Here is an 18,832-nt window from a genome sequence, read left to right as displayed (position 1 = left end):
TTATTCTCTTTGCTATTGATGCCGCTACCTTATACGTTTTGTTTTCAAAACGTGCAATTGCCCGTGAGGATACAAACACTATAAAATATAAAAATGAAAACATCTAGATTGGAGGGTATAAATATATGTTTTAAAGCGAGTTTAACGTCGACACAAACCTTTGATAGAGGATATAAACGTTACTGTACATTGAGTTTACAAGCAGATAAATGATATAACCAATATATTTAAAATGTATTATTATTATTATTATGTAAGCATAGATAGGCCATCACATAGGCCTTTGAAAAAACCAATGAATTAGGTCCTGTATCTACTGATTTAAGTTATGATGTCTTGAGTATAAAAGAGGTCACTGCCTGCATCCGAGTATTGGACCAAAATATAAATTATTTCTGATAAATACAAAATAACTCATTTAAAATACTCTTACAATATTTGGTTACTTTTATAATGTGTAATACTTACGCACATCCGAGGTGCTATTTAAAAAGAATGCAAAGTAATAATTAATAATCAAAGGAGAATTGACCCGTTTTCAATTTGGACGGACAAGGCAATACCTAAGTAACGCTTAATCAAAGAAGGTATTTTTAAGAATTCCCAGGTATACATTTACCTTTCACTAGGCAACTTACATAATATGGTTATTGCCACAAGGTGTGGTATTTAGTGTATGTGGTATTATATTTTTCACTTCTCATGCTTAGTACGTACTTTAGACTATGTGTAGGCGGACAAAAAGATCAATTTTATGCACTTGTACATAAAAGTATATAGTTACATTTCTTTCTAGTTTATTAAAAAGTTTCATCCTTTTCTCCTTATTCCTTTACTTCTTGATGTTTCAAATACTGGGGGCATTTTAAACATCAAAGAATAAAGGAACTTTCACGAATAAATCACAGAAACTACAAGAAAATAATAACCCAGGTATAGTTTTTTTCTAGACCTTTTTTATGTTCCTCATAATTATAAGAAATTCAATTATTGTCATTTCTTTTGAATCTACCACCATTACCATTTGATCTGATCTGATATAACTATAGTAAACTGCAAAATCTCTTTTTCAGATTAGTGAACCTAAATAATGAATACTTCAATTCACTGTATCTTTTGTTGTTGCAGTCATGGTTTACGGAAAAACTGCAATTGTGGTGGTATTAAATAAAATTATTATTAAAATTGTTAATGATTTATTTTGTGTTTGAATAAACCACACTGTTATTCGAATAGTACAAATTGTTTTTATCGCAAACAATATAATAGAGATTTCATCTTCACATTCAAATCAGTATCTGTAATGGTCTGGTTTATAGGGACCTTCGACAGACACTCCAATATAATTTGCTTGTTTAGGTGTCAATTTTGTAAGTTTAACACCCAAGTGGTCAAGGTGGAGGGCTGCAACTTCTTCGTCTAACTTTTTGGGCAAGGTATGGACGCCGATGGGATATTCATTATGTTTAGTCCATAATTCAATCTGTGCCAGCACTTGGTTAGTAAAAGAATTAGACATGACAAAAGAGGAGTGGCCGGTTGCACATCCTAGATTGACAAGCCTTCCAGATGCAAGGACAATAATATGGTTGCCATTTTCTAATTCATAACGATCAACATGTTGTTTAATATTTACTTTCTTGGCATTCTTATCCAACCAAGCAACATCAATTTCTGTATCAAAGTGGCCAATATTACACACAATTGCATCATCCTTCATAGCTGCGAAATGCTCTTTGGTGATTATTTCAATGTTACCCGTGGTTGTGACAAATATCTGACCTACTTTGGAGGCCTCTTCCATTGTTGTCACTTGGAAACCTTCCATTGCTGCTTGAAGTGCATTAATAGGATCCACCTCTGTGACAATAACCCTTCCTCCAAATCCTTTGAAGGCCTGAGCACATCCCTTGCCAACATCTCCATAACCTGCCACTACACAAACTTTACCAGCAATCATTATATCAGTAGCCCTTTTAAGACCATCCAGAAGAGATTCTCTGCACCCATACAGGTTATCAAATTTGCTCTTTGTAACAGAATCATTAACATTAATTGCTGGGACTTTCAGGAGACCTTCACGGAACATTTTGTATAAGTTGTGTACACCTGTGGTTGTCTCTTCAGAAATTCCTTTTACATTTTCTAAAAGGTGTGGATATTTTGTGTGTACCAAATTAGTCAAATCACCTCCATCATCCAAGATCATGTTCAAAGGCTGAAAGAATTGTAAAATGCATTATTTTTAAGTTTAATGTCAAACAATTATAATGAAAATAACAAGGCCAGTAAGACCCTGTATAAATGTCATTATCGATATCAAATAGTGACGGTTTAATTCACTAAGTGTTTTAAATATATAAATTCTAATGGAACAAAAGATCAACATCAACTAACCTTTCCATCAGAAAAGATCAGAGTTTGCTCAATGCACCAAATATATTCCTCATCTGTCTCTCCTTTCCAAGCATAAATTGGAATCCCCACAGCAACCAACGCAGCTGCTGCTTCATCTTGTGTACTGAATATGTTACTGCTTGACCATTGCACCTATAACAAGTAATATCATTTATTATGTTTTTTAATAAACTATTATTTGCAGTTTTGTTGCCTGGTGGATTACTTTCAAATGAAGGCTACCAATTGCAATATGTTTTTTTTTAATGTTAATATTGAGCTACTATGATATACTTTCTTCCTTTCTTCTTATATACTTGTCAAGAGAATCATTGGTATATCCATTTAATTGTCTGTTCCAGATATATAATACAGGCAGTGAGGTGAACAGAGGTTATCACCAACTTGCGATCTAATGAAACACAAATTTTAGGGCAGACAGGTTAGGTAATAATTTCCCATTAATGTAAGTAAGAATCAATATATTACACCTATTTATTGTTAATAAATAGGTAATATTGAAATGGATTCATGATACAAAAGGAGTATACATATTACATTCAAATACACCTTATGGCAATTAAATTAAAAGGGGCTAATCTCATTAATGAAAGTAACATAAATTGTATCAAAACATTAGATTTATTTACTGTAATGGATTCATGATAGAAATGGAGTATATGACTTTTAGATACCCCTACTGGGAATCAACTAGCTAGTTGATAAAAGATTACAAATATGAAATGTTTTATTTCATCACATGACCCACAGATCAGAGGCGTGTCGTAAATATCGACAAAACAGATAGACAGCTTTTGATAAGGAATGTAAATTTTGACTTCATACAATAACAGAACAAAGATTACATCATATTATTATCTCCGGTGACTTTATCTCGCAACATTCAACTTGAAAATAATATGAATAACTTCAAGATGATAATAACTCAGAAAAAAGGCGATGGTTGACAACGTAATTTTAGGAATTGATTGTGCAATAATATAAAACTACTTATTGTAAGCTGTTAGGTAATTAGATGAAATTACAATCCTTTAATACTCTAAGGAAAACTATGTTTATTGTGTTTTCATTTATGCATTTGCAATTTGTCTTTATCCATCTTAATTAACATAAAAACCTGCAATTTAAAATGTTACATCTCGTTATCATTTAAAATGCTAAATAGCATGTTATACTAGCTTACGTATAAAATACTGACCATATTTTTTTATACTTAATCAGTCTTTTGCAATGACTCATTGCATGTCAATGTTAGAAAAGGCGATGGGAGTAGTTCTTTCTAAAAATCAACCCACTGCCAACATATTAGGACAGCTGTTCCCTGCACCTTTGTCCTTTGTGTTTGTGGTTTTGTTTATAAAGCACCTTGTAGGAACAGTTTCTTTGTGAGATGGGTGGCAGCAAATAGTTAAATGTGCTGGTTAAGCAATGTTAATAAACATGTGAATGCTTGGTAAACAACTGAATTACTATAGGCATTTATAGTTAATTGTTTATTTATTTATTTTAGAGTACCATTCAGTATGGTGCATTTTTTTAGTTTTCTTTAAAACTAAAAAAATAGTAGTCTATCCTTTTTCCTTTAGGTAACGCAAACAGTATAACATATTATTAAAAGCCTGATGAAATATATGGAAAAAGCTGGTATTACAAAGCAGAGAATCTCCCCTAAATAAAGAAAATAAAATAAGAATCCTGTTATCAAATTGCAGTTAAAGATTTGAGATGTATAAAATAACTGAATAGGAACAGTGGTATGTATGAGAAAGCAAAAAAATTATCACTTCCTTATGGCTGAATCACAGCCATTTGATATCAATGTTTACATTAATGCCATAAATTTGCTTATCGGTTTCAATCAAGATAAAAAGTGAATTTACAATTTACTGGGTACATTTGAGTAGTGTGTCCTATCGGGGAGGAGCCCTGTGCCTAGCAAGGAGTCATTAATGGGATGATGATTTTCATTTTACCTATCATCAGGTAAGACCCTGGTCTAGCTTCAAATGTGATTAACACTAACATTACAAAAACAGTTTTTGAAAATGTGTGTTTTTATATTATTTTAAGCTAATTTATCCGGAAATATAAATGACTTAAAATAGAACTTAGAGCACAAAGATTGAACATGTAATCCTTAATAATATTATAAATGCGACAGTGCATTTGTTTGTTTGTCTTTCACACCCTAACCAAGCAATTGATAAACTTGATTATTGGTAAAGAGTTAGTTGAAAGGATGAACATTAACATAAGCTAATTTGTATCCCAAGAAAACCAGTTTTTCATGGGATTCGTAAAAAACCATAATAAACGCAGATGCCTGTGTTAATAAATTTAAAAGAGTATTACTCACTTCAGCTCCTAGCTCTATAAGTGTTTCAATAAGTACTGCAGTTTGAACTGTCATATGTAGACTGCCAGCAATTCTGGCACCTTTGAGTATCTTGCTAGCCCCGTACTTTCTACGGCATGCCATTAAACCAGGCATTTCCTTCTCTGCAAGCATGATCTCATTGCGACCAAGTTCAGCCAACTTTTCATCAGCTGGAAAAGTTAATTTTACAATTAGTTTATGATTATATGTATAACAAAATTTTTTAGAATTTAAGCATCAAATGTACAAAGAAAAAATAAAGAACTTACAAATACAATATTATGATCACTATTTTAGACAAATGACATTCTGAAGAGGTGGTGTGGAGGATTTATGATGTGGAATACGGAATTTTACAGATTTTAATTAAATAGGTAGTTGGCAGACCTAAGAAAAGATGGGCTAATGATATAATCCACATCACTGGTATCCAGTGGATGAAAGCTGCCCAAAACAGAAAAGTGTGGAAAGATATGAAGGAGGCTTTCACCCATCCTATAGAATTCATCTAACATAAGGACTAACATATTAACACTAACTTAAGAATTTATTAAAAATCAAAATAACCAATTACTAACACAAGTAGTTTGTAAGGATTGAAACTTTATTTTTTTTTAATTTAATTGGAATGGAATAAAGATTTATTATTATTAATATAATAATCAAATAGGATGCTGCCTTAAAGGTAACCTATAATGTATTTTTAGAAACATTCCATGGCGAGGCAGAAGCTACTGGGCGACATGAGATATTATAAAATTCATAATCATAGTTAATATACTTTATCTAAAGGGTATAAGGTCTATAACGTCTTTACTAAAGTAAGTAATAAATACCGAACTTACCGATTTTGTATGCGGGTTTCATTTTTGATTATCGAAGAAATTTAAGAAAAAAAAATATTTAAATATCTTCAGTTAACCGAGGTTAATTTTATTAGAAGAAATGTTTAAAATTGGGCACGGATTAGATACAAGAAAAAATATTAAGTTACAATAGTACCACGGCCGGCAAACGTGGTTTTAAAATGGTTGGTAAAAATGAAAACGAAGTATGTAACTATGTGAAACTAAGAACGCACCGCGCGCTTTTTAACATAGACTATGGATCCACACTCCACAGATGGTTTACGTACTCTTTTTGACAAGACTGCATGGGTGACAACCTTTGCCTATCCTGTGTTGAAATTTAATTAGAAAACAACAACTGTCGATGGCTAATGTCAATAATCAATTTGTCAATGTCAAAAAATACTAAAGTAATTTGTTGCGAATTTTAGCAAATAGGAATATTGTTAAAATTTTACACAGATTTATTGAATGATTACTTAAGAGTGTTATGTGTTTTGTCCAATTCGTGGTGCGATTCTAATTTGGTTGCACTAGTTCGTCTTGCCATCTATCTAGTTACAGTTGTAAAATTCGAAATTTGTTTTTATGTTATGTGCAACCGTGTGTAATGAGTTAGGCTAGAAATCCCTCAATTTTATGTAGTATCCTTTTGCGATCATGAAATCAAGTAAGCGTAGACTTCAAGCGCTTACTGAGAGCTCCGATGGAATGCCAAATTATCTTAAAATGGAAGACTCCGAAACATCTATACCTCCCGTTTTCAGGTCTCGGTTACATGAACTTTTTTCACAAATAGAAAAAGAGTTTGACCTTTTATACACTGAAAACCTGAACTGTAAGTATATACAAACATATTTTACCAGTAAATGTGTATTTAATGAAATTAATGTGAGTGTTAACTTAATATTTTCAGTGCAAGAGAAAATAGACATACTTAGTGAGAAACTGGAACGTGAAAGTTATGTTGGAGATAAACAAAACATTGACTACATTGAGTTTGAAACTACAGGAAAGAGTTCTAAAGTAAAATGTAAGATAATTTGGTAAATTACATAGGTATTTTGATTCTGCACTAAAGTGTACTGGACTACAATGACATAATATAATGGTACAGCCTGTGGTGAAATGCCTTGGCCTAGACAATCAAAACTAAAATCCACATAACCCTCCTTAGTTTCATAAAAAAGGCTTAAATTTCACAGGAAAATTAAACAAAGTTGGCTGTAAAGATACACAACTAACAAAATAATATGAAGCTGGTTCAAAAAGAGTTCCATGGTATTATAGCTGTGCTAGGTTATCTTTTTTCTTAGCAGGCAATGCCATATTCCATTTTAATCCTTTTTACTATATTTTCAATTGCTACATTACAATTGCTACAACAAGAAACCTTTAATACTTTATAATTTACTAGCTATTGCCCATTTTGTTTAATGTGATTATTACTTTATATTTAAATAAAAATTATTACTATGACACTAATGTTAGACACTTTTGTTTTTACCAGCGATTTAAAAAGAAAAATTAGAACACACAAGCTGCTATTGCACCTTAACTATGATAGTTAGATATCCCTATATTCCTGACAGACTTTTTTGTAGGAATTAATTAGTACTTTTTTTTAGTAGTACATATGTTTTATGTATCATCAATAGTTTTCTAAGCAGATACCAAGTAATGAATTTTTTAGGCAAAATATTGCTTCTACTCAGTTCTACTCAGTTCTACTACTATTTTCTATTTTTAATTATAGTTGAGACAATCTTATCCGAAGCCCTAACCACTGAGCAATAACCACTTAGACATATAATGTGATGTGCATTGGTAATAAATAAGCAACTTAAGTTGGAACCACTGGAGTGACCATCTTAGCCTTATTGTAATTTGTTTTATTTACAGTGTCTCAAAACAATTCTCAAAAGGTGAAGACAAGTCACAAATTGAAGGTTCAAACTAGTAAGATAGTATCTAGTTTTAAGGCACCTACATACAATTGCCAGCTGGTTCGGGAGTTTACGGGACATAAGGATGGGATTTGGGATCTTTCTACTGCTCGTCCTGGCCAGGCTTTGATTGGGACTGCCTCTGCAGGTAAAATCTATATAAAAATATTGCACACTATACTTTTTACTAAATATTAATACCAGGTGAAAGTGCAGTTAAGGGCAAACATGCTGTGAGCCTAAAAAAATGGCCTGGGAATAACATCATTAGAAGAATTTATTCATTAAATAATACTTCCAAGAGTTTCATTGTATTTTTATAAAAGCAGAGAGTAAATCCACTCACACTTGAATCTTTGTTACATATTTTTAAAAGGTTATGTTTTTTATGCAAAGTTAGTAGATGGACTACAATTCCAACAAACTGGGCAGGACCAGTCTGTTAAAGGAATGTGACCTAGGAAAGGAGGGGCTGAAGATATAATCCATATCAATCAACAATCTGCCCAAGACATAAAAGTGTGGAAAGATATGGAAGAAGCTTTCAACTATCCTATGGGATCCATCTATCATAATATGGACTTACATACTAACACTAATTCAAGAATTTATTGAAAATCACTATAACCATACATACCACAACCACAGAACTAACACAAGTATTTTGTATGGATTGAAACTTTTTTTAAATTTATATGGAATAAGTAAAGCTTTATTATTATGTTCTTTTATAGATCATACAGCTTGTGTATGGAGTGTGGAATGGGGCAAGTGTCTTCTTCAATACACTGGCCACTCGGGTTCTGTGAACTCCATTCGTTTTCACCCAAATCGAGATATTGCACTTACAAGTAGTGGTGACAACACTGCACATGTGTGGCAAGCTGCTGTTAATTGGGATTTACCGGTAACTACTATGATATTATCACTTAGTTTTTTATGTTTTAAAAATGTGATTTAAAGTTAAAATTTCTTTCTGTGCTGTAGTCAAAGGTAGTACTACTGTAGTGGTACAAAAAGTTGTGTATAATATTATCACTTTATTGCTTATAGCGTGGCCAGTCTTCGGAAGAGGAATTAGAAGGGGGAGGAGAAGAAAGTTTAGGAGACAGCGATAGACCAGAAGTGCTTCGGACACCACTTACAGAACTTACTGGTCATTTAGGCGTTGTAGTCGCCGCGGATTGGTTACCAGGTGGTGACCACGTCATCACCGCGTCTTGGGATAGAACAGCTAATTTGTATGATGTTGAGACTGGAGACTGTTTGCAGATACTAACAGGTAATGTTCTTTATTTCGATGGCCGATTGGCGTAGCGGGCAGCGAACCTGCTTTTTGAGTTCAAGGCTGTGGGTTTGATTCCTGCAAGTGGAAAATGTTTGTGTGATGAATATAAACGTTTTTGTGTGTCTGGATGTTTATATGTATATTATAAGTATTTATGTATATCATTCATAAAAATATTAATCAGTCATCTTAAAACCCATACCACCTACGCATATTTTGGGGCTAGATAGTGACGTGTGTACTGTATTAGTATATTATTTTTTTATCAAGTGCAATTTAAAAATAATATTACGTAAATTTAACGCTTAACATTGTTTCCGTAATCAGAAGTGCTTTGACAGCCCCCAGATATGGTAGCTATAGCAATTTTCTATCAAGAAATCATTAGAACTAGTTTCTCGGTATGCACGGTAAGCTGTCAGTCCTACACCTGATCTTCTGTGTTTTTTTAATAAATAAATAACAAATGGCATCGCAATCAGGTCACGATCACGAGTTAACGCACGCGTCCGCCCACCACAATTCGCGCCTCGTGGTGACCGCTTCTCGAGACACCACCTTCCGTCTGTGGGACTTCCGCGAGCCGATACACTCTGTCTCGGTTTTCCAAGGGCACACTGAGTATGTTTTTTTACTACCAAGTATATTATTTTGAATTCACTTATCCATACTAATATTATTAATTCGAAAGTGTGTCTGTCTGTTTGTTACCTATCTTAGGCTCCACCGTTCAGCAAATTTTGATTAAATTTGGCACACATTCGGTTTGATTTATCACAGAAACCGGATGGCAAAAACCACCATCCGGTGGGATTAAATAAATGGTATTTTTCACTTATGCATGGCTTGATTCTACGATTTAACTTAGCTGGTGAAATTTTGCATAAAAATAGTATATAGTTAAATCCAGGAGAGGAGACCATTATCCCGTGAAAAAGGTTTCTAAACATCCAATATTAGCAGCAACCAGTCTCCTGCTATAGCTAATGTATCATAGTTCCTTTTACATTGATTATGGCTTTAAAAATTTAATAGTATTTGGAAGCATAACGTCACTAAAAATTTGTTTTCTAATGATTAGAATTTAATAACGTCCTGCTTTCAAAAATTTCGTAAACTTCCTATCAACTCTTTACCAGCCCACTATTTTGCACGGATCCCCTCCCACGATGATAGGGGGTTAAGTCCACCACATTGGCTCAGTGGGAATTTGTGGAGTGCACATACTTTTGAGAACATTATGGAGGCATCTCAGGCATGCAGATTTCCTCACGATGATTTCCTTTACCGTTGGAGCAACCTTAATTGCACATAACTTAGAAAAGTTGGAGGTGCGCTCTGGGATTCGTCCTCGGCCCCCCGGAAGTGAAGTCGAAGTCCCACCCGCTGACCTATCACCGCTGAATATGTATATTATATTGATTTACGATACGTAAAGTTTAAATATGTACTACGATCATATGATTACTAAGATCTCATGAAGTTTTATTTTCTAGGAGTGTAACATCTGCAGTGTTTACGCGCGAAGACAAAGTTGTCTCCGGATCGGATGATCGATCAGTAAAGGTACGCAATTAATATTTTTTTCACGGTTTTTGGTGTTTCCTGATTCATACAACTAGAATGCCTTCGAGGCAACAGTGAAGAGGCATTTTATAGGCGATCGCGCCTCAACTTAGATCGCTTCGTTGCCGTACATCAGGCGTGATAGTTGTCAAGCGCAAGTCTAACTAGTATAAAAATATAAAAATACTAGAATATACAACCTAAACATATTTATCGATTTATGTCACAAGTTATGACACCTAGAACTAACTTCACGATGTAGAGTTCAGGTGTCGGTGCGCATCGTAAAAATTCACTCATAATTTTTCTCCATCGCGCCAAAAAGAGTATAACTTCAAAAAAAACATTACAGTATCCACCTTATGTCCCTTAGATACGTAACAACTTATCATTTGTCATGCAAGCAATATTGTATCCACCAATTAATGAGTGCAGTCGTGACATAGTTAATTTTAATTGGTTAAGTCAAGGTTAAAAGAAGTTCAAATTCAAAACTTTACATTTTAACTAGATGGGAGTTGGTACTCTACTCGGTTCATGAGTTCAATGACTGTTACGTGTGTATTTAAGCCCGGAGAAAACAAATAAGCAGTATTTTACCCTGTACATGAGAATGGACGTAAAGCAATCCGTCTCGGTTTTTTTTCATTAACACGTGAAAATCGTTAATGCCCACAAATCTGCAGTGCAGTAGCCTGTCAGGTTAATGTTATAATGATATCCTATGGCAGAAGAGGCTGGTGGTATTCAGTGGGAGATTAACTAATGATGATAATGATCATCAGCAGTGGCGTGCACTTCATACATGCACAAAAGCACTGCATACCCAAATTATTTTATATAACTCGTATTGGAGGGGAATATTTCCATTTTATGCCAAGCACCTGCTTTATGCATAGCCTGGTCACAAACCCTGATCATCAGGCCAGTCAAATTTTCATCACTTTTTTCTAGGTATGGGATGTACGTAACATGCGTTCCGCACTGGCAACGATTCGCTCTGACTCCTCGGTAAACCGCGTGGGAGTGAGCGGGAATGGCCTGATAGCAATCCCTCACGATAACCGCCAAGTGAGGATCTTCGACTTGCAAGGGCAGCGTTTGGCGAGATTGCCCCGGTCCAGCCGACAGGTATTTTACACCACTAAACATAAACATCATTCTACGCCACGCAACGCGAACCGTGTAGAGTTAAATCAAATTGGTGTTTTCCGTGATGCGTGCAAAACAGTCAACAAACAGGTTATTATTTACAATGTGTAAAACCACATCTAATACAGCGTGATTACTATACATTTGATGAATTTCTTAATAAAGATTGGAAGCAGCCAACTCCGCTCTCATCTCCCGCAAGATAGAAAAATGATTGTAAATGTTGATGTTGGAAAAGAGCAACTACTGATTTTCTGGCCGGCTCTTCTCGGTAGAATTTGCTTTCCGAACCGGTGGTAGAGTCACAACAAACATACATACTTGACATACTTGACGTTTCATAAGTGCTTATAAAGTAGGTCTACTTGAAATAAATGAATTTGGAATTTTTTTGAATATTACGACATGGGTGTCTTGATTATTTCATCCTTTTTTTTTATATCCTTATATTGCTACCTCATTTCGACGAATGATAGCGTCCCTCTCATTCGTGTATTTTGAATATTGCTGTCGCGAATCACAAAAATTACAGCATCCCTTTTTACTCGCCATAGACTGTGAAGCTTGTATATTTTTTTTTTTACAAATATTAGTCTATTCTGTTATATGCTATGGTTTATGTACATAATTCAAAACAGATAGGTACTCTAAAATGCCTAGCTCGGGATTTAACTGGGGCTTCTTAACCTTAGTCATAGCACTATTTCCATGTTGAACACTATAATATTTGTCCGTTAATTGATAAAAGTATGTATTTTAGTTTATTATGACGTGTAGTAAATATAAGCTATAAATTATATATCAGCTGGTCAAAGCAGCCAACACCAGCCAGCAACTAATACTATAAACTTACTTGTAGGGTCACCGTCGAATGGTAACGTCAGTGACATGGGCTGAAGACATAGCATCCAGCATCAACTTCTTCAGCTGCGGTTTCGACCGTCGCATCCTCGGCTGGTCCATCCAACCTTCCAAGGACAACTGAATCTCTACCTTACGGGCCTACAAGGTATCGTACTGACATTGTGTATTACAGTAAACGCTAGTAAATTAATTTTTAGAATCAATGTATATCATCATCATATCATCCCATAATCGGCCCACTACAGGGCACGGTTCTCCACCCACAATCAGAAAGGTTTAAGGACAGCTTAAATCACACCGGTCCAGTGTCGATTCACACACCTTTGAGAACATTATGGAGAACTCTCAGGCATGCAGGTTTCCTCACCGTTAAATACTATATTGTAATTGATTCTTTGCCAATGGAGACGCTTCTGATTAAAAATCATTCTCATTTAAACGTCTACAAGAATTATCAGTGTATGACAATTTTTTTTAAGATTCACAGAATCTCCGAAATAGACCTATGAGCAGTTGCTCATAATTATAAATTTCATTGTAATTTATGTAGCAAATAAGCAATAAAAAATTACCATCGTAAATTCAGCGTTAGTCCAAAGTTAACTGTAATATAAAAAAAAATATTCGAGCTTCTAAACACTGTGGCTAACAACGCAGTAGAATTGAACATCTTGTTTAGAAACTTTAATTGGTCCATCCAGCGCGGCGCTCTGATTAGAAAGCATAGTAAAAATGAAAATTGTTCAGAATTTGCGACTGTAAAACGAGTAGCATTAGGTGTATTTTTGTTTGTACACCATTGTTCTAAGAAGTACATTTTGATGCGGTTTTTCGCATTACATAGTCTTCACATTATAGCAAGCATTGCATTTTTATTTGCAGGCAACGAAGCCCCGAAGCAGTCGTGGAATTACATATCTCTTAAGCAGATCGGACGTTGACGTCAGAAACTCGTTTTGTATATATATTTTAGTAGTAAGTATAATTGGAATATTTTTAATTTTTGAGTTGAAGTTTAAAATAATAAGGTTGTAAGTAAATATCGGTGCCAATTCTATTGCACACAAGTGACACTAAACTACAGCTAAAATAAGTGCTATACTTTTCTAAATGAATATTCCGAAAAAGGCAGCACTACCTTTATTTCTGGCAATCTAGTTTCAGTCTAGATTTTTATACAACAGAATTGGCACTATTATTTATTCAGGTTAAACATAAAATATCTTTTAGGTATTATGGTGTGGTTTTGAGTTGATTTAAAAACAAAACTATATTTTAGTACATTTTATTAATGCATTTGTGAATAGTAGCAGAACAAAAAACAATTTTTCAGTGATAATAAGATGTTATTAGTAAATATTACTTTGTGATAGAATTAATATTCCTACCTAATATACTGCCTGTATTCTATAATGTGATCTGCGTGATAAGATAATAGACGTTGTTGTAAAGTCAGTTGTACAACCATCCTAAGAAGCGATACGTGTTTTTATTGGGATCAGTATGGTTTACATTACATGTACAGGGTCGGTACATTCCCACACACGTGATATTTGTTTCTCATTCGCACACTATTCGCACGACGCATATTGAGTGAAAGAGAAAGCACTACATCGGCCGTATTAACTCACTTTACTCTCCATTGCCTTTGGTCATTTAAGGTTTATTTAAAATTAGACATGCATTAAAAATGACAAGAGATTTTCATTCTACCTAAATAGACCTTTATTATTTATCCATTTAGTATTTATCCATTGGTCGTTACGATTGACTTCTGGAGGTGTTATCTATAGGATATTATCCCTTAACGCGAAATTTGTTGAGATTTCGGCGGGCCCTCTCCCAATTTAGCATTCGGAAATGGTATTTATTCGGGAGGTCCTAATTAAACTGACAGCTGTAATGTGACAAGAAACGTCTAAAATATGTAAAACAGTTGCTTTGAATTGTTTAGTTTATAATATTTACAATTGATTTTGCACATTTTTGATATAATAATTCATTACTAATCTTATATAATTTGCACAAAATCTTAGGAAAGTGTTGTTATGGAAAAAATATTATTGTTGGATTTTAGAAGTTTACTTATAATTAAGGTTTGATTATTTATAATGTGCTAGTTTGGTATCATGGTAGTATGTAGTTATAAGCAATTTAATGTTTAAAAGATGTATTTGGAGTATGTATAAACAACTTAATATTTAACGTGACCTTGAAGAAATATGTTCTTATTTTTATTTCAAAATAGCGGCCACGCAAATTACACGTACGAATCAATACAAACAATTATTTTATTAGAGTAAATCATATAGACATTAGCGTTAATTTTTCGAAATAACTAACACAAATAAATAAATTAAGTCCATCTGAACACTAAAACCTAATCCTTTAAATTTTATTCTAGAATATTAGATACAGTAAATACTACCTAAAACTTATAAAATAGTCAAAAAAATCTCGTGAAAATCGAACCCTCAAACCATCTTTCGAAAGTTGTAGATTGGTGAAACGCAATGTTTTAAAAAAAACTGATCCTGTATATGTATATATTACGGTTAAAAATAGGCATAGTTATTAATCGTATTACAAATAGAATAAAGAACTAACAAATATTTTTTAATTCCTAAAGCATTTTGAATAATATGTCTTCTGTTAATTATTTTCAACAAGAAATCGTCACTGGCAGCATTGAGCTCAAAGCGTCGATTGCTTCCCAACATTCAAGTTTGGTATGAGATGATAGTTTGCAAAAAAATTACAGCATAAGCCTGTTAGTGTTATCACATATTAAAAATAATATCTTAGCATCACATAATATTATAAAACATATCTTTAGATATACCAGTGGGTAACATATTATTGTTTTGTATAAAACACTTTTTCCTAGTCAGGTATGCTAATGAAAGCTAACATGTAAAATATTTAGATGGGTCTGATGGTTGCTAATAATTAGTGTAGATACAGTATATAAGAAATACAGGGATAAATAAAAAATACAAGGAAGCTTTCCGCGTGGAAGTAGTTTACATTCACACTAACAACTTTTGTTCTACAACATTTTCTTTTTACTCAATAGTTTATGAAATATTAATTAAGATACTCTACTTGTCACAAATCTGTAATGTTGTATCGGTAACAGCGGGCGTACCACGGGTCTATCGTGCGTGCTTGCAGCGGTTTAGCAACAGGGACATGTATTTGGTTTCACAGCGTAATGTCACATTACCGAAATAACATGATTCATGAAACTGAGTTTTGAAAAGTCGCAGAACTAAAGTTGTTAGTATTCATGATAGGAACTACATGGCCGAGTGCTTTCTGGTATTTTTTATTTAACCCTGTACACTCCTTTGCAATTAAAACGGGCACTTTTGATTTATATGAGAAATAGATTTGATGCAACAAAATAAAATAAATATTATTTTCTAATGTAAAAGCACTTCAGTTTGGTAATTAAGTCTATCTTAATTTGTTTTATTTTGATTTTTAGGAAATTACTGATTTTTACCAAAAAAAATTAATTACTGCAATTGACTTTCTCCTTTATTTACTAAAAATTACAAACAATAACACAAAAAAATAGTATCGAGTGTGGCTTCCTATGGCAAAAATAACTGCTGCATAATATAGCAATTTAAAGCGCTACCATGTTCTGTGAGGCAGGGTGTACAGCTCTAACAGTACTTTACAACGTCGGTCCTCAACAAATAAAGAGATTCTGGCTTTATCTGAAAATAAAACCTTGCTCTATTCTACATCGGTCCATGTCGCACAATTTTGAGAAAATCTTTACCTTGCAATACGCACCGTATTACCACGGAGTAATTTAGGACTCCTAGCTGGTCTTCGACAGTGGATATATATCAACTTCTAGAAGTTTCCTCCTTACAGTCCATACGCTAACACTCACATTTCTACCATCTTCAAAATTGTTTTTGATGTTATTGTTGATACTTTCCAATTTCGTAAAGCTCGCCTCACAATATATCGACTGTCTCTGGGCTCAGTACATCATTTTTCTTACTGATAAAGGTTTTGTTTTCAAAGAACTGGTTTCTTAAAACCTAGTCGGACTACGACCAAACCGTTCAGATACATAACATTGAAGATAATCTAAAGTGTTTCTTCTTCTTCTTTTGATTTATGGCCAATTTGAATTAATTGAATGCAAACAAAACCTCTTTTTTAAGATTTCCGTAGTTGTATTGTACAGAAAAGCTTTGGGTGCCAGTTTTTAATGCAAATGAGTTTATATATATAAGATGACGTCATCGTTTATCAGGTGTTTTGATTTTTATAAAGTTTAATTGCTTCTTTAGCCCTATTAATTATTTACCAAAGAACAATTTCTTAATAATGTTAAAATGTTTTGTCTATATAGCTTGAGGCTTGGTATAGGTTTCCTTAGATATTCAAGCTTATTATGTGCCTAACATATGCGTTGTTTTAATATACCTAGCAATTAATTAGTTTTGCAGGTTTCCTTTATGTTAATTATTTTTAAACTTGTCAGGGTGTGGTTGATAGATTCTATTTTAATTATCATATCTTTATAAACTGTGCATGTACTTATTAAATTAGGATTAAATATACAAAATTTTAAATGTATTAACTGTTACCCCAATCTCCCTGTACTATGGTTCATAAATCTCTGTAAAAGAATAAATAAAATTATATTTCATAGTGTGTAGTTTTAACTTTTCCAATATCTAATAACTATTACCGCCAGTCTGCATTCCTTCGTTCGCAAGTATTTAGTAATTTTCTATTTATCAAATCGAAAATTCAATCAAAAAAAATCTAACTATTACATATTTTGTTCCATTAATGTGAGGTGATTGTGATAATTACATTCATTTATTAAAATCTTAAGCTAGGAAGGTTCAGTAGTTCGTTCAGTACTGCTAATTAGAAAGTTTATCTAATTCTTCCATAAAACTTTAAATTAATCGTATTTTTAATCTGTGGTTCACTCCGAACGAAACGGTTAAATTCAAATTCAAAATTCACTCAAATTCAAATTTCAAGTACTAACCTAGGTAGCTTAACTTTATAATCATTTTTGAAACTTCAAGTACTTTCGTTTGTAGTGATTCTACCACCTGTTTGGAAACCAGATTCTACTGAGAACAGCAGGAAACTCAATCCTCCTCACTGTATTGAGTGTGTTTTTACACATTGTTTAAATTTATGCATTGGTATGTTCAGAATTTCTTTAGATGTAAACGCGTATACTCAATCACACAAAGGAGTGCCTTCCGCAGACGATATTCAGATATCACTAATTTATGTCCGTTTCTAGTTAGTCGATTGTTAATATCAGGTTTTTGTTTATAAAGTGTTACAGTAATTTTATAAAGCAGGTAAATAACCAAACTTTTGATAACTATAAATTCATATTTGCCAGATATTTTATTAAATTGATTAGGATTTTACATATACGCTTATAATTATTTTAATAGTTAATAGATTTCAAGAAACAATTTAAGTTATATTTCAATAATAACCAATGTTCATAACATTGAGTTGGTGGGTATTTGGATATAAATACGACTGCATTATTGATACACTTCATCCTCCCGATGTCGTCGAGCCCTGGGGCTCTTCTCATGGCGAGCTTTCGCGCTCGCCCCACTCCCCCGGCAACCCCTCAGGTCGTTAGCGGCAAGTGTCCATCCGAAAATCGAATCGATACACTTCAGTCCTGCATGGTCTCGAACGATGCAAAGATGCACCCGGGGTCTTAGTCGTTTATCAAATGTCACAAGTGCCTCTGACAACGTGTGAATATACATCGAAAATGGGAAGGTACCCAAAATTGAGCCTTGTGCGACATCCTTTAAGGTCCCATAGATTAGGTCTGTTATGATATTACCCTTCGGATATGCATACCCTTCGGATATCACTTAGTTAAATGATAGTAAAATTAAGTGCAACTTTTTTGATCCCAAAGTGGCTTAGTGTTCATAACGTGTTGTGTTCAACGCAATCATATGCTTTGGACAGTTCACCGATTACACCAATGGCATTCTGAAAATGTTCCCAGGCATTGCGATGTAGTTAGGGCGTGACGTCACCTGTGTGTAAGCAAACATTACCGACAGCGTTCTCTCCACGATACTTTCTTCTTATGTTACTTTCGATATCCAGAACTAAAGAAGGGTTTTTTTTACCCTGCGATACATGGCACATCACTGTTGACTTGTTCTAAGATCATTAATCTGTGGGTCTGCGGTATGGAGGGTAGAGGTAGTCTGCGGTCCTTATCTGTGACTGTCAACTTTGAATCAAAATCTAAACTAATGCTATAGTTTGATATCTCTCTATATTAACTTGTTATTGTTTTTGCATTCCGCTCTATGCCTAGTTAAAC

At 33.7% G+C, this 18,832-nt stretch overlaps 2 protein-coding genes across 2 annotated transcripts; one reads left to right on the top strand and one right to left on the bottom strand.

The window, feature by feature from the left end:
* Positions 1-1,179: 1,179 nt before the first annotated feature.
* LOC120632232 (adenosylhomocysteinase) lies at positions 1,180-5,864 on the bottom strand. The gene is made up of 4 exons (XM_039902036.1): positions 5,641-5,864; positions 4,775-4,965; positions 2,398-2,550; positions 1,180-2,218 (listed from the first exon to the last, which is right to left on the bottom strand). Exons 1-4 carry the CDS (start codon positions 5,660-5,662, stop codon positions 1,292-1,294), a joined length of 1,293 nt encoding a protein of 430 aa, XP_039757970.1. The 5' UTR covers positions 5,663-5,864; the 3' UTR covers positions 1,180-1,291.
* Positions 5,865-6,067: 203 nt separating this feature from the next.
* LOC120632063 (WD repeat-containing protein 37) lies at positions 6,068-17,142 on the top strand. The gene is made up of 10 exons (XM_039901832.1): positions 6,068-6,481; positions 6,560-6,676; positions 7,546-7,737; positions 8,324-8,496; positions 8,643-8,871; positions 9,360-9,498; positions 10,374-10,443; positions 11,398-11,574; positions 12,455-12,604; positions 13,342-17,142. The coding sequence occupies exons 1-9, from the start codon at positions 6,304-6,306 to the stop codon at positions 12,578-12,580; spliced, it is 1,401 nt and encodes a 466-aa protein (XP_039757766.1). The 5' UTR covers positions 6,068-6,303; the 3' UTR covers positions 12,581-12,604; positions 13,342-17,142.
* Positions 17,143-18,832: the final 1,690 nt, after the last annotated feature.

This window comes from Pararge aegeria, chromosome 19 (assembly GCF_905163445.1).
Source record: "Pararge aegeria chromosome 19, ilParAegt1.1, whole genome shotgun sequence".
In the NCBI taxonomy this organism is placed as follows: domain Eukaryota; kingdom Metazoa; phylum Arthropoda; class Insecta; order Lepidoptera; family Nymphalidae; genus Pararge; species Pararge aegeria.
The sequence above is the reverse complement of the archived record's forward strand: the minus strand, read 5'-3'. Positions and strand labels throughout refer to the sequence as shown.

Coding starts and splice junctions, on each gene's coding strand:
- LOC120632232 (XM_039902036.1), bottom strand. CDS start 5,662: ATGAAACCCGCATACAAAATCG. Junction 2,551..4,774: donor TTATAGAGCTAGGAGCTGAA/GTGAGTAATACT, acceptor TACTTGTTATAG/GTGCAATGGTCAAGCAGTAA. Junction 2,219..2,397: donor TGATCTTTTCTGATGGAAAG/GTTAGTTGATGT, acceptor CAATTCTTTCAG/CCTTTGAACATGATCTTGGA.
- LOC120632063 (XM_039901832.1), top strand. CDS start 6,304: ATGAAATCAAGTAAGCGTAGACTTCAAGCGCTTACTGAGAGCTCCGAT. Junction 6,482..6,559: donor ATACACTGAAAACCTGAACT/GTAAGTATATAC, acceptor TAATATTTTCAG/TGCAAGAGAAAATAGACATA. Junction 8,872..9,359: donor CTGTTTGCAGATACTAACAG/GTAATGTTCTTT, acceptor CATCGCAATCAG/GTCACGATCACGAGTTAACG.